At 41.5% G+C, this 14,606-nt stretch overlaps 1 protein-coding gene across 3 annotated transcripts in view; it reads left to right on the forward strand.

The window, feature by feature from the left end:
• LOC120913738 (probable global transcription activator SNF2L1) overlaps positions 1-14,606 on the forward strand; it is a 241,285-nt gene that overhangs the window by 39,350 nt on the left and 187,329 nt on the right. For all 3 annotated transcript variants that reach the window (XM_040323922.1, XM_040323920.1, XM_040323921.1), the window contains exons 5-8: positions 329-429; positions 4,142-4,321; positions 12,262-12,417; positions 13,201-13,332. In XM_040323922.1, the coding sequence (XP_040179856.1) occupies positions 329-429; positions 4,142-4,321; positions 12,262-12,417; positions 13,201-13,332 (569 nt within the window). The remainder of the gene's footprint in view (positions 1-328; positions 430-4,141; positions 4,322-12,261; positions 12,418-13,200; positions 13,333-14,606) is intronic.

Below are 14,606 nucleotides of genomic sequence, written 5' to 3' on the forward strand. Positions count from 1 at the left end.
CCGATTCCGCGGCGCTCATCGCTGCAGTCGCGGGGGGGCCCCCCCCACATGTCAGCTAAAAAAAAAAAAAAAAAAATGTTTTTTTTTTTTTTAAATCGGGATGGTGTCACCCCTCTAGTGGGTGTCACCCGGTGCGGGCCGCACCCCCGCACCCCCCTAGCAATGCCTCTGGTGTAGTTACATCTGCTCTCTATATGGTTGCTTGAGACAGTTATTAAAATGTAATCTATTGAGAATTCATCAGCAGGCAAATTTTTTTTAAATTGTTGTTGAATGACTCTTTTGTTAGCTTATTTTTAATATATATATTTTTTTATTTGTGCTGTAGATGTTAAAGGAGGGACATTGCGAGATTACCAAATCAGAGGGCTTAACTGGATGATTTCTTTATATGAAAATGGCATTAATGGAATATTAGCTGATGAAATGGTAAATCATATATATTGTTTCTAAAACATGTGAATTATAAGAAAAAGCAAATATAAAAGTATAATTAATTATCAGGCAATATACATTTATAGTAGAGATTAACAAACAGTCTTATTAATCAGATAGGTTCTATGTATTATGTGGCATACCGGTCTAATAGCTTATGTTACGTATACGTATACAGTATTGTAGGAAAAATATGGGTGGATGCTTGTAGAAGAAAGTAATCTAGGTAGTCTAAAATCTTTGCAGTCTCACAATCTTGCAATATACAAGTTGCCTGAATTAATAACCTTGCAATACAGTCATTGTTTTGTTAAAAGGTACAGATTAATGCTGACGTAAATATTTTTGGCCAGTTTCACACTGAGCTGCGGGAATGAAGCCATGCAAGTTCAGCTGAACTTGCATGATTTCACTCCCGCATGTCACCCCGATTTCAGCCACAATTTCAGAGACATCTGTGCAGGTTTCTGCACAGATGTCAATGTAAATTACAGCCCGAAATTGCAAAACGTAGTACAGAAACTACTTTTTGAAATTGGTGCAGTGCCACAGATGCAGCGTTGTACTGATTAGGACAGTGTCATTGATGGCGATTGCCGCCGATTTGACATGCGATTTAACATGTCAAATCGCATGTCAAAATGCTCCTATGTGAACCAGGGCTAAAGCAGAGTTTCACCCATTTTTTCACCTGTTTTTGCGGCAGGAAAACATTGGTAATGGGTGTCGAAATCACTGGATTGCAGGATAAGTTAGTGTCCTGATATTAAAAGCCAGCAGCTACAGTATCAGTGGCAGCTGGTGGTTACAATTTTAGGGGGGGGGGGGGCGCAAAACAGAACTGGCCCCCTTCACTTGCTCTCCCCCCCAAGGCAGTCTCTTGCACTACATAGTAGTTGGCAGATCTATAGGAAATTGCACAGACTGTATTGTGTATGGTCTGATGAAAAAGGGGATTGGACAGAGTATGGTCAGCTTTAGGACAATACCAAGAAATAACCTGCTTTCATATAGGAAAGAGCAGGGATAGCCACGATATACACAACCAGCAGGAAGGGGTGTGCAGGGATGGATGGACAGGTAGGTGAGTAGGTGGGTGGATGGATGGGTGGGACTTTCTATTGACACTCCCAGCAGTTCACAGTGTGAACTGCCTTGCGAGTCAGGTGTGATGCGGGAACCTGCATTGGATTCGCAGGGTTCCCACATCGCACTAGTGTGAACCGCGCATTACTCCCAAGACCATACCTTATCCCTAAGATGGTATAAGTATTCCAGCTCAATATAGACTTAGACATACCATCCTTATGCCCTGCTTCAAAGCATCCTGAAAATATCTCTTGTTTGCTTGGATTTAGTCAGAGCCATTAGCCATTAGCTACAGCTTTGATCAGACAGATGGATTACCTATTTGTTTTTTTCTCAGGACTTTGTAAGGGATACGCTGCTTCCAAATCCACCACTGTGAGATGAATTAGAACTCTGATTACTAGAGTTTACACTCTCAAGAACGAATGTCCTCCTGTGCTTTTCCTGAGCATTTTGGAACCAGGCCTCTGTAACTCAGTTATATAAGTCCTCCATCTGGTCCTCTGTTAATAACTTCTTAGGCTGAATTCACATCTAAATGGACCATGAATGTGCCATTTATTGTTAATGCCATCCCAGACATGGCAAAACATCTGAGAAATGCGTCAAAACACGCAGTGTGAAGCTTAACACCCAAAAATGTACATAGGTTTCTTTGGCGTGCATAAGGCAGCCCATTGAAATGAACCACAAGTTGCAGGAAAGAATTTTGCATGATTCCCCCATCAACACAGACAGTGCTGACAGGGGAATCAGCAATTGTATTCTCCTAGCAGGGGGTGGGGGCGGGTGGGGAAGCAGTCCCCGCCAGGAGAAGACAGTGATTATCACTAGTGGCTATAGCAGCTGCTAGTGATAATCTCAAGAAAATCTGGCAGGCTGGTTGTACCCAAGTTGATTGATCGATCAGCTTGGTACATTTAGCCTGCCCATTAACAGTTCAAATCTTGGCTGATTCAGCAGAAACTGTCCGAGTTTCAAACCATGTATGGCCAGCCTAAGGCCTCCTTTCTCATAATTTGCAAGGCTGCTCTCTCAGTCTGGCAAGCCTCCTTGACCCTTTGTTTTGTGGGCCTCTTGGTATGTGTGCTGTGTTACCCACTCCTCAGTTGGACTGCTTTTGGACATCCCAGCCCTAATGATTAAAGTGCCTATGTCCTGTACTATACAACAAAAAATATTTTTTTGACTTGCCAGTAAACGTTTTGTTCTTGGAGTACAGTATGGGACACAGGACGGCCTTCCCCTCTGTCCTCATCTCCATATTGTTTTCTACAAAACTGAGGCTAGCATTAATTGGTAGGGGATATATAGGGGGATGTCCCTGCAGCCTTTCTTTTTTTCCAGTGTTAAGTCACCTGAAGGTAGCTTCAAATAACCTAGTCATAATGATTAAAGGGCCTGGGCCTCGCACTGTACTGGATTTTATTGGAAAGTCAAATAACCTGTTTTTGGTCCTTGATTACCTACTATCTAAAATGAAAGAAAACTCTGCAAGTATTGTACTAAAAAGTATTTATAAAACAGATTAAGTCAACAGGATATAGACACTCATGAAACATAAATCAATACTTTTTAAGATAAGCAAATATATAAAGACATACAATTAAAATGTCAAAAATCGCATCTTCATCTTTGCATATCACTTCTTGCTTTGACATAAACATAGAAGTTCACCCTGTGTATAAGCAAGATTTGAATAGGCCCCTTCACATTTAGGATTAGGGTTCTTATTGTACAATAAATCTTCTTCAACCAAAAGTGCATTAGAAAAGTGTTTTTACCTAATCTACTGGTTATACTAAATACTATCTCATTTCTGTGAGTGCCTATTGCAGGCAAAGTATAGGATTAGGCAAATATAAACCACATAGGTCTCATGTCAGTTATATCTAGTTACTTTCTGTCAAGAGTGATAAATGAAGACAAATGGAGAATGACAAATGAAGACAAACGATGAAGTACTGCAGGTCAAATCTGTCCCACTTCTTTGTCATTGTGCTGCTGGTTTGGTAAAAGCTTTCCTCTGAGTACACCTTTAAAGACAGAGGATGCAATGTCCTTTTGAAACAGTTCACAATGCTAAGATGTGCATGTCCCCACGCACATCTATGACCTGAATGCTTTCTCAATATATATGCTAAAACTGACAGTTCCTGATTGTATTGAGCGGTTGCACTTTACTTCATGTTGAGACATTACACTGTTACTTCCATGTATTTTTGCTGTTTCAGTAACATAGGGGGTTATTTACGAAAGGCAAATCCAATTTGCACTACAAGTGCACTGCAAGTGCAGTCGCTGTAGATCTGAGGGGGACATGCAAGGAAAATAAAAAACAACATATTAGCTTGCACATGATTGGATGATAAAATCAGCAGAGCTTCCCTTCATTTCAGATCTTCCCCTCATTTCAGATCTTCCCCTGAGATCTACAGCGACTGCACTTCCAAGTGCACTTGTAGTGCAAAGTGGATTTGCCTTTTGTAAATAACCCCCATAGTCTTGTTATATTTCTATCTATGCGTAACCAAGAGCTTTATGCATTGCCTTACTATATTGCTATGTATATTTCTAGTATTGTTAAGGTATTTTTCTCAAACTGTTTTTTTTATAGGGGTTGGGAAAAACCCTGCAGACAATTGCTTTGCTGGGTTACCTTAAGCACTACCGGAACATTCCAGGTCCTCATATGGTTTTGGTACCAAAATCTACACTTCATAACTGGATGAATGAATTTAAACGCTGGGTACCATCTCTCTGTGCAGTGTGTTTAATTGGTGACAAAGATCAACGGGTAAGAAAGCTTATATAATGTCTCCAAGAGATTCACTTGAATGAAAAAGAAGCAACAGCAGGGTGCAGGAATTAAAGGGTCACTAAAGGAATTTTTTTTTTTAGCTGAAATGACTGTTTACAGGGTATAGAGACATAATAGTTAACCGATTCCTTTTAAAAATGATTAAAAATAGATAAAAAAACAATCATATAATGTGCCTGCAGTGTAGTTTCGTTTTTGCTGTTGTTTGCTGGTTCTCTGATGTACAGAGAGCCACTAGAGGGCAGTCAGCCAATAGAGAGCAGTGATACTTTGTCTAAAACTCCTCAGCACCAATCCAGTTTCGTTTTAATCACACCTCCTTGATTAGTGACCACCGTGAGAAATCTCCCAGCACTGTGGTTATCAGGAAACAGGCAACCAGGAAGTGTCCAGAACAGAGAGGAATTACAGCAACATCAAAGCAAAAACGAACAATGAGGACATGAAACCAGGACTGCAGTAAGGTAAAGGAAGCTATTTAGCTAAAAAAAAAAATTCCTTTAGTGACTCTTTAATGTATCATAAGAGCATCACTTTATTGTAAAAGGCCCCCTTACATGTAAGAAGCTTAACTTCGGATCCAGAGGCAGTGAGTGGTGGAAACAGAACACAGAGCAGTAATGATGTTTAGCTCACCGGCAGCTGCTGTGCATGGGAGAAAACCCGCCAAAAGAATGAATGGTCAGTGGTATCTACATTAAGGCTAGGTTCACACTGCTGCGAATTCTATTGCGAACTTGAGCCGTTGCGATTTCTCTCAATTCGCAAGTCATTTAAATTACATAGTTTAACATTAGTGCCGTTCACATCAATGCGTTGCGAATATAAGCTGCAGGAAAAAAGGGTCCTGTGCGAGTTTGATCCGTGTGCGATGCAAATTCAGCTAGACTGGCATTCCCTGAAATCGCAGCTGCGAATCGCGACAAAAACGCAGCCTCGATATCGCGGTAAAAATCCAATAAGAGATCCAACTTTTTATATCAAGACCTTAAGGTAATATAAAAGTCACTTTAACACCTCTCACCCACCTCCCTCCATGGTAACTGTGCCTCCAGTCTCTGCCAACTACCTTACCTCCCAGATGACAGCACATATGAGCTCAAACGCCTCCTCCTCACTCCACTCCATTCTACTCACCTTTTACAGCCTCCAGAACCTCCCTCCTACCCATCTTCCCCAACCTATTTCAGTAATTTTAGTATACAGCGTTCATACCATGCACCTCTCACGCCCCAGGTCACAGCTCCTACCTTCCATCCTAAACACCTACTTAATCACAAAAGGGGGGGCACAGTTTGACATCTTCCCCAAACAATGTAGCTGCTGACTTTTAATATAAGGACACTTACAGTACCTGTCCAGGGATCCTGTAATACCAGCCCCCCGCAGCTGGTTCATCCACCTGCTTGGGTGCAGGCGTTGCCATTGCAACTAAGGGAAACTGGCAGTGAAGCCTTCAGGCTTCACAGCCGGTTTCATACTGCGCATTCGTGTGGCGTGCTGCGCTTTCTAATTGGCCTCACCCTCTTCTGAGACACACACAGGTCCCAGAAGGCAGCTGGGGGAAAGGAGGAGGGCTGATGCAGATGTGGAAATGACGTACCTCGCTGCGGCAAGGTTAGGACGAAAGTACACCTTAAAAGAACAAGAGAAGGTACAAAACACATTGAAAAAAAAAATGTATATCCAAAAACGTGGGGGGTGAGGGTGTGGTCTATTGTGCAAGACCCAGTTATATTTTTGCCTGGAACTCTGCTTCAATGTAATAAATGTAACTTTAAAGGTCTGTGTACACTTCCCTTAATAAAATCTTCTTCTACAGGACTTTTGTGTTTTGCTATAGAAGCAGCTTAAAGGGTCACTAAAGGATTTTTTTTTTTTTTTTTTGCTGAAATGACTGTTTACAGGGTATAGAGACATAAAAGTTAACTGATTCCTTTTATAAATGATTACAAATAGATAAAAATCAATCATAATGTGCCTGTAGGTTAGTTTCACTTTTAAACTGTTTTCATGTTCCTGTGAACTAGAGAGACACACAGAACAAAAACAAACAAATCCAGGGCAGTGTTTTGTTTTTAAAATTAATCTGATTTGTTCTGTTAAGTTTTAGACACACAGTAATGACAGCTTAGACCTACAGTGAAAAGCTCCCAGTACGATGGTTATAAGGAAACAGGCAACCAGGAAGTGTGGAGATCAGAGCAGAATTACAGCCACTTCAAAGCAAAAACGAACAATAAGGACATGAAACCAATACTGCAGTAAGGTAAAGGAAGCTATTTAGCTAAAAAATAAAATTCCTTTAGTGATCCTTTAATGAGTCAATGCACATTAGGATGTTTAGAGGTATATTTTTCTTGTCAAATTTGTTTAATGTAAAAGAAGGAATTCAGGTACAGTGAATGGTACATCAATGTGCTGGTCTGGCACCAGGAAGGTTAAAAAGTATATTTTAAGCTCAGCATTTAGAGGCAAAAAAACAGCTCACACGATTGACTGGCAACTATCAAAGGGTATTCCTTGTATCGGAAGAACAGGGAAGGTAGAAGAGGTGGAGATGGGTGTGTCTTTATGTAAAAAATTATGATTGTGAATGGGAAAAGGGGGGGGGGGGTGGAATCAGTGTGGGTAGAAATGTTTAAAGGATCACTAAAGGAATTATTTTTTTTAGCTAAATAGCTTCCTTTACCTTACTGCAGTCCTGGTTTCATGTCCTCATTGCTCGTTTTTGCTTTGATGTTGCTGTAAAACTGCTCTGATCTCCACACTTCCTGGTTGCCTGTTTCCTTATAACCATCGTACTGGGAGCTTTTCACGATGGTCTAAGCTGTCATTACTGTGTGTCTAAAACTTAACAGAACCAATCAGATTCATTTTAAAAACAAAACACTGCCCTGGATTTGTTTGTTTTTGTTCTTGTTCTCTTTACTTCACAGAAACATGAAACCAGTTTAAAAACTAAAGTGAAACTGTAGGCACATTATATGATTGAATTTAATCTATTTTTAATCTTTTTTAAAAGGAATCAGTTAACTTTTATGTCTCTATACCCTGTTAACAGTCATTTCAGCAAAACATTTTTTTTCCTTTAGTGACCCTTTCAAGAGAAGAAGTAAGTGAGAAATTATGGGGTATGTTATAGGCCACCCAACTTGAAGGAGGAGATGGACCTACTATCACAGCTAGAAATGGCAGCGAGACAGGGAAATGTCATCATAGTGGGGGGCTTTAATCATCCCGACATTGACTGTGCAGGGGGGACAGCTCACTCATTAAAGGCCTGTCATTTCATAAATATCTTACAGCAGGTGTGCCCAACCATTTGAAGAGTGAGGGCCACCTAAGTGACTTGGTAACCGGTCATGGACCACAATGAGTGGAGCAGGCAGATGAAAGGGCCTTATCCAGAGCAGACACATCCCGCTCTACTGTATGGGCCCTCTGATCTGCCCAGATGAAACAGGACAGATCCCCTTCTGTTTTTTTTTATGCGGATTGGATTGGAGGTAGGTAGGTAGAAACTGACAAAAGACTATTTACACCTGCTGCTCCATAGAGGTGAATGGAGGGTTCGATTGGGTCAGACTTATGTGAAAGGGGCCTAATGCTGATTTCACACTGATGCGCAGCGGTTTACCCACACCGTAGGTGCAGTGCAGTGTACCGGTGGCTTTTTCTGCGGGTTAGCTGCACTTTGCCATAGATTTTCTATTATATCCTGCAGGTGTGGAGTACTTTCTGAAAGATCACCAAACACGCAGGTAATGACCGAAGTCTTGACGCGCTGACGTTATCGTGAGTGGATGGGTGTCTGCATGCCGGCCGGCTTAACAAACATTTTTATGGATGTTTTTATCCCTTGTTTTATGTAAGTGCAATCTTTAATCTTATAAACCCCTTACCTAGTTTGAATTACACTATTCCAAGTGTTTTTCAATTTTTGGGTATACGATTGTGGTTTTCATCTGGGGCATTGAGCCCTTTTCTGCCTACCACTGCGAGTTGGTGCTGGACATAGAGACCCGGAGTGGGATCATCATACAGGCATCATTTAGCTTGCCTCTGGTAAGCAGGAAATTTATAAGGTGGTGGTTCACGTTTTGCTGGTGGTGTCATTAATGAGTGTTCACCCTTCTATCACCTACCATCTTTTCGATTAGTGGTGGCTTGCACTGAGGCTGTATTCATTCATATGGACTTTTTGGATCAGATCCTAGAGATTCTCTAATCATTTTTTTGAGTGGTGTATGTAATAATTTATCACTGTCACTGTTTTTATTTTTTATTTTGAGCGCAGCTCATTTACTATAATAACAGAAGTCTATGGCTCAGTGCAGGTAACCCGCAGGTGCACTGCACTGCACATGCGGATCAGTTGGAAAGCAGTTTGACTGCAGAAGAGATATGCCCATAAATACAGTGTCATTTTAGTAATAAACTTACCTTTAATTACAGTCTTCCTTTCAGGGATTACTGGCTGTTGCTGTCCCAGGTGGAGTGCATTTGGTATCACTCCGCCTGGGGCAGGAGCCGGCACTATATAGGAAGCATTGACTTATGCGGCTCTGCATCACAGCTGCTTGCTTCCTCTACCCCTGGCTTCATTCACAACATCTGGTTGGGCACCCTTGTCTTACAGAATAACTTAATGTCCCATTTGGTGGATTCTCCAACTAGAAAGAATGCCGTGCTAGATCTATCAATTACAATCCAAGTCTGATCTCAGATGTGGCAATACGGGACAACTTGGGATCTAGCGATCATAGGATGATCACATTTAGCATAAATCATAGAAAAAGGAGGCACAAGGGTAGCCCAAGAACACAAAATTTCAAACAAACCAATTTTTTAAACATCGGTCACTACTTTATGACATCAATTGGGACCAAATCCTAGAAACATTGAATACGGAAGAAGAATTTGAATTCTTTAGGAGCATAATAAATAAAGGTATCACACAGTGCATTCCAATGGGCAATACATATAGAAGAGTGGAGGTTAAACCTGGGTGGCTAAACCATAATGTAAAAAGCCTCACTGAATAGAAGAAAATGGCCTTTAAAAAATATAAAGGGGATGGGTCATTGTCAGCATTCCAAAACTATAAGGAATGCAATAAGAAATTTAAGAACGCAATCAGGGCGGGTAAAACAAGACTACGAGAGACACATAGTGGAGGAGAGGAAAAAAAAATCCAAATAAAACGGTGGGATATATTAACAGTAAAAAGGCAAGACCAGGATGGTTACAGATGATACATCTGTATCTGGTTTTTATGCAGCAAAGGTAGGGATATACCGACTATGACAGTACTGTTAGTGACACATCACATGGCATACCCTTGTGGCTAACAGAGGCCGGAGTGATGGAAAGACTTAATAAACTTAATACAAAAAAACACCAGGACCTGATGGCTTACACCGGAGAGTCCTCAGAGAACTCAGGTCATAGCCAGACTATTGTTCCTAATCTTTGCGGACAGCATACTGACAGGAGTTGTACCAGCTGATTGGAGAAAAGCCAATGTGGTACCAATATTCAAAAAAGGGCAGAGACAAATCCCTGGAAACTACAGCCAGTCAGCCTAACATCAATATGAGGTAAATTATTGGAGTGGATAATAAGGGACTATATCCAAAAATTTACTGAAGAAAAAAGTATCATTAGTAGTAGTCAGCATGGGTTTACGAAAGTTTGTTCTTGCCAGACCAATCTGCTAACATTCTACAAGGAAGTGAGCTGCCATCTAGAGGGGCAAGGCTGGTGGATTTAATGTATCTAGATTTTGCAAAAGCATTTAATACAGTTCCCCGTAAACGCTTATTTTACAAGCTGAGGTCTGAGGGCATGGACCATAAAGGTTTGTTCTTAGATAAAAAAAATTATTACAAGGGCGTGTCCAAAGGGTGGTGATAAATAACGTGTACTTAGACTGGTCTGGAGTGGTAAGTGGGGTACCTCAAGGTTCTGTCTTGGGACCAATTCTATTCAATTTATTCATAAATGATATAGAGGATGGCATAAATATCTCAATCTCAGTCTTTGTGGACAGCACAAAAATAAGCAGGGCAATAACTTCACATAAGGATATAGAAATTTTACAGAAAGACCTGAACAAATTAATGGAGTGGGCAACTGCATGGAAAATGAGGTTTAATGTGGAGAAATGTTAAGTAGTGCACTTGAGGGCAAAAAACATAAATGCAAACTACTCACTAGGGGGAGAACCAATGGGGGAATCAAGGATGGAGAAAGATCTGGGGGTCCTAGCGGACGACAGACTGAGCAATAGCATGCAATGTCAAGCTGCAGCTACCAAAGCGGCAGAATTTTAGCATGCATAAAAAAAGGGATATACGCCAGGGATAAAAAGATAATCCTACCACTTTATAAAACTTAGGCCACATCTAGAGTACTCCATCCAGTTCTGGTCACCAGTCCTCAAAAGGGATGTACTGGAACTGGAGGGAGTCCAAAGAAGGGCAACAAAATTAATAATAATATAGAAATAATAAATGGACGACCTCAATTACTAGGAACGACTACAAGCACAACATTTATTTTCGCTGGAGAAGCGTCACTGGAGAGTGGACATGATAGTAATTTACAAATGCCTCAATAGTAATCCCACCATAGGAAAAAAACTATTCAGTTTAAGTGAGTGTTAGGCCGTGTACACACGGGCAAACATGTACGATGAAACCGTTCCGCCGGACCGTTTTCACTGTACATGTCTGCCCGGGGCTTTCTGTACGATGGCTGTACTAACCATCGTACAGAAATCCGCGCGTAAACAATACACGGGGCGTGTCCGCGTTGTCGCCGCGTCGATGACGCGGCGACGTGGGCGGGCCTGCCAGTTAAATGCTTTCACGCATGCGTCAAAGTCATTCGACGCATGCGAGGGATGGCGGGCGCTCGGACATGTACGGTAGGTCTGTACAGACGACCGAACATGTCCGAGCGGGCAGGATTCCAGCGGACTGTTTTAAAACAAGTCCAGGAATATTTGCCCGCTGGGAAAAGGCCCGGCGGGCAAATGTTTGCTGGAATCCTGCACGCTCGGGCCTACACACGACCGAACATGTCTGCTGAAACTGGCCCACGGACCAGTTTCAGCAGACATGTTTGGTCGTGTGTACGGGGCCTAAGAGGACACACAAGGAGATTGGAGGAGAAGTGATTTAACCATAAACTGCGCAGGTTTTTTTTTCACTGTCAGAGCAATAAGGCTGTGGAACTCTTTTCCACAATCAGTGGTGGCAGCGGGTAGATATTTTTAAAAGACTCTTGGATGTGCATCTTAAAGGACACAACATACAGGCATATGGGAAATGATTATCAACACTGACACACGTACACCTACACAGGTTGAACTTGATGTACTATTGTCTTTATTTAACCTTACCTACAATGTTACTATGTAACTATAAAATCTTGGCCTGAAGTCCACCGCACAAGTTCAAATGTAATCTTGTGTGCACCTTCAGATTGCTGAAGCAAGGGTAGAATTTTATAAAACAGAGAAAGGAATGTGGGAACAATACACTGTACTGTATTTCATGTCCAGCCTGGATCTGGATGTCTTTTCAGACTGCAATCAAAGCTGAACCAGGGGCTCCAATACTTACCTCCACTCCAGCTATTTGACATCAGGAAGCTCCCTTGACATTTTCTCCTTGACTTCTTATGCAGTCAGGATTTTTTCCCATTTCCAGGATCACACGATTCTCATGCATGTACAGTATATGGGACTCATTCATCCCAGCATCGAGGCATACTGAAAATATACCCTGAGCTAATAATACTGGGAAAAAGGAAACAGAAAATCCTACTGGTCCCTGTGGGCGTGTTATTTTAGTGATTTGAAGAGCTTTTTATTAAAAAATTTTTGGTTTTCTTGTGTGAATTAGGCTGCTTTTATACGAGATGTCATGATGCCTGGAGAATGGGATGTCTGTGTTACATCTTATGAAATGGTCATACGGGAAAAATCTGTTTTTAAAAAGTTCAACTGGAGGTACTTGGTCATTGATGAAGCTCACAGGATAAAGAATGAAAAATCAAAGGTTTGTTTCCTGCTAATATGTGGTTTATATTAATTTGGCATTTAAATAGCTTATTTAATAATAACACAGATGAGTACGTCCTCCCGTAAAAACGATGGTGTCCCGCCTGGCATATATATATATATATATATATATATATATATATATATATGTATATATATACAGTATATATATATATATATATATATATATATATATATATATATATATATATATATAGTGGCGGGGCAGGAAGTGCTGTTTACATGCTGTTTTGATAGATAAACAGTTGCATAGTTTTTTTTCTAAATACACCCCATGATGTTGTGCTTGGTAACAGAAATTTACCATGTTCACAGACCATCCCCTGCAATTACCTTCTGTACCACCCTCCTCTCCCTACATTGTAAGCTCCATTAGCAGAGCCCTCCTTTTACTTCTGTATTGAACTGTATTGAAATCGTATTGTCCCCCGTTTTATTGTAAAGCGCTGCATAAACTGTTGGCACTATATAAATCCTGTATTATAATAATAATAATAGTAATCTTCTCTAACAAATGATATATAACCACAGTAAATATGTTATGCAATATGTTATGCAATTACAGTGCATGAAGACACAAGAGTGGTGGACATTCTCTGTGGTGACCTTCACCTATCTTATATCTTAGACAATTTGGTTTCAATATCTCTAGAATAAAATATACCAAAATATGTTTGTTCTGTTTTAATTGGTGTAATTGTATGTCTATGTCTGTTTTCACACATGTAAATTACTCACTAGTGTAATTTTATTTTTAAAGCTATCTGAAATTGTTCGTGAGTTTAAGACAACAAACCGACTATTACTAACAGGCACCCCTTTGCAGAACAACCTCCATGAGTTGTGGGCATTACTGAATTTCCTTTTGCCTGATGTATTTAATTCAGCTGAGGTTAGTGTTTCTTCTTTTTAGAATTAACATTACTTGATTAGAAAGATAAAAACAGATGTATACTCACAAAACTGAGGGCTCAAAGGTACAAACCCTGCAGGTAAGGTTATAGGTGAGACTCCCAGGGGGAGTTTCCTCAAAAAATCTTCTCAGTGTATAACCACCTGGTGGTACAAGCCTACAACCCAGGGTCTATGAATACTTTGCTTATGTCTCGTACTGTACTCCAAGATATGGAATTTACAGGTAAGTCAAAATGCCACTTTCTTTATCGTACATCACGGGACACAGAGCAGCATATTCATTACTATGTGGGTTATATGGAGTACCTTCAGGTGTTGACACTGGCAATCTCAAACAGGAAATGCCCCTCCCTATATAACCCCCTCCCATAGGAGGAGTACCTCAGTTTTTTACGCCAGTGTCTTAGGTGTTAGTCATGGTTTAGCTTGCCTCCGCATCCTTGGGATTAGGTGAGCTACCGGTTCTGTCCAAAAAAGCCTGAGCGCTAAAGTGGTCAGTAACCGGACCCCAAACCCTTGGGGTATAGCCCATAATGCTTTCTTTTTAAGAGAGCTGGACCCTGGGCCCAGAACTTAGAAAACCTTTGGGCGCCTAATGTTTTCTGTTTGCCAGGGTGCTGTATGGGTCCAGGACAGTGGATCCTTCATGGAAGAAGAAGTTTCCCAGGGCCTGAAGGTCTAGACATCCCCACGGAGATGGGGGAAGATTGGACCTCTTGCTTGGCAAAGTCCTGCGGCATGGAGCAGGTAAGTAAGGGGAAAAACTTGCGGAACTTGGCTCTTAGCAAGTTTTTTCTGGGAGGTCACAGGGGACATGCCTAAGGTTATGCATTGCATCTGGCAAACCAGTCACATATCATGAAGATAGGATGGCTCTATATGTTATTATTCCCCATAAAAAGTGACCTCCCTGGTAGTGTTGGAAAAGCTGTGAGTGGGGCCTTTTGTGTACAAATGTATGTGTGTGTCAGAGAGCTATGCTTACCTGCAAGCCTCCAGGCGATGCTCTATCCAGTCCTCTTCCTCATGCCTGCAAGGCAGGCAAAAAACGCTGACCTCCTCGTGTGTTCCAGGCCTGCGGCTGCAGGAACAGAGAGGCCCTTCCTCCCAACCCCCCCCCCCGTCGGCGGGCGCGCGCGCGGTGCGCGTGCACGTGTTATAGGCGCATTTGGCGCCGTTTTAGCTGGGGGGGAAGGGCGGGTCAGTGGTTTAAGGAAGGGGCGGCCCTTCCTTAGTGCCACAGCTCATTCA

This window comes from Rana temporaria, chromosome 9, assembly GCF_905171775.1.
Source record: "Rana temporaria chromosome 9, aRanTem1.1, whole genome shotgun sequence".
Classification (NCBI taxonomy): domain Eukaryota; kingdom Metazoa; phylum Chordata; class Amphibia; order Anura; family Ranidae; genus Rana; species Rana temporaria.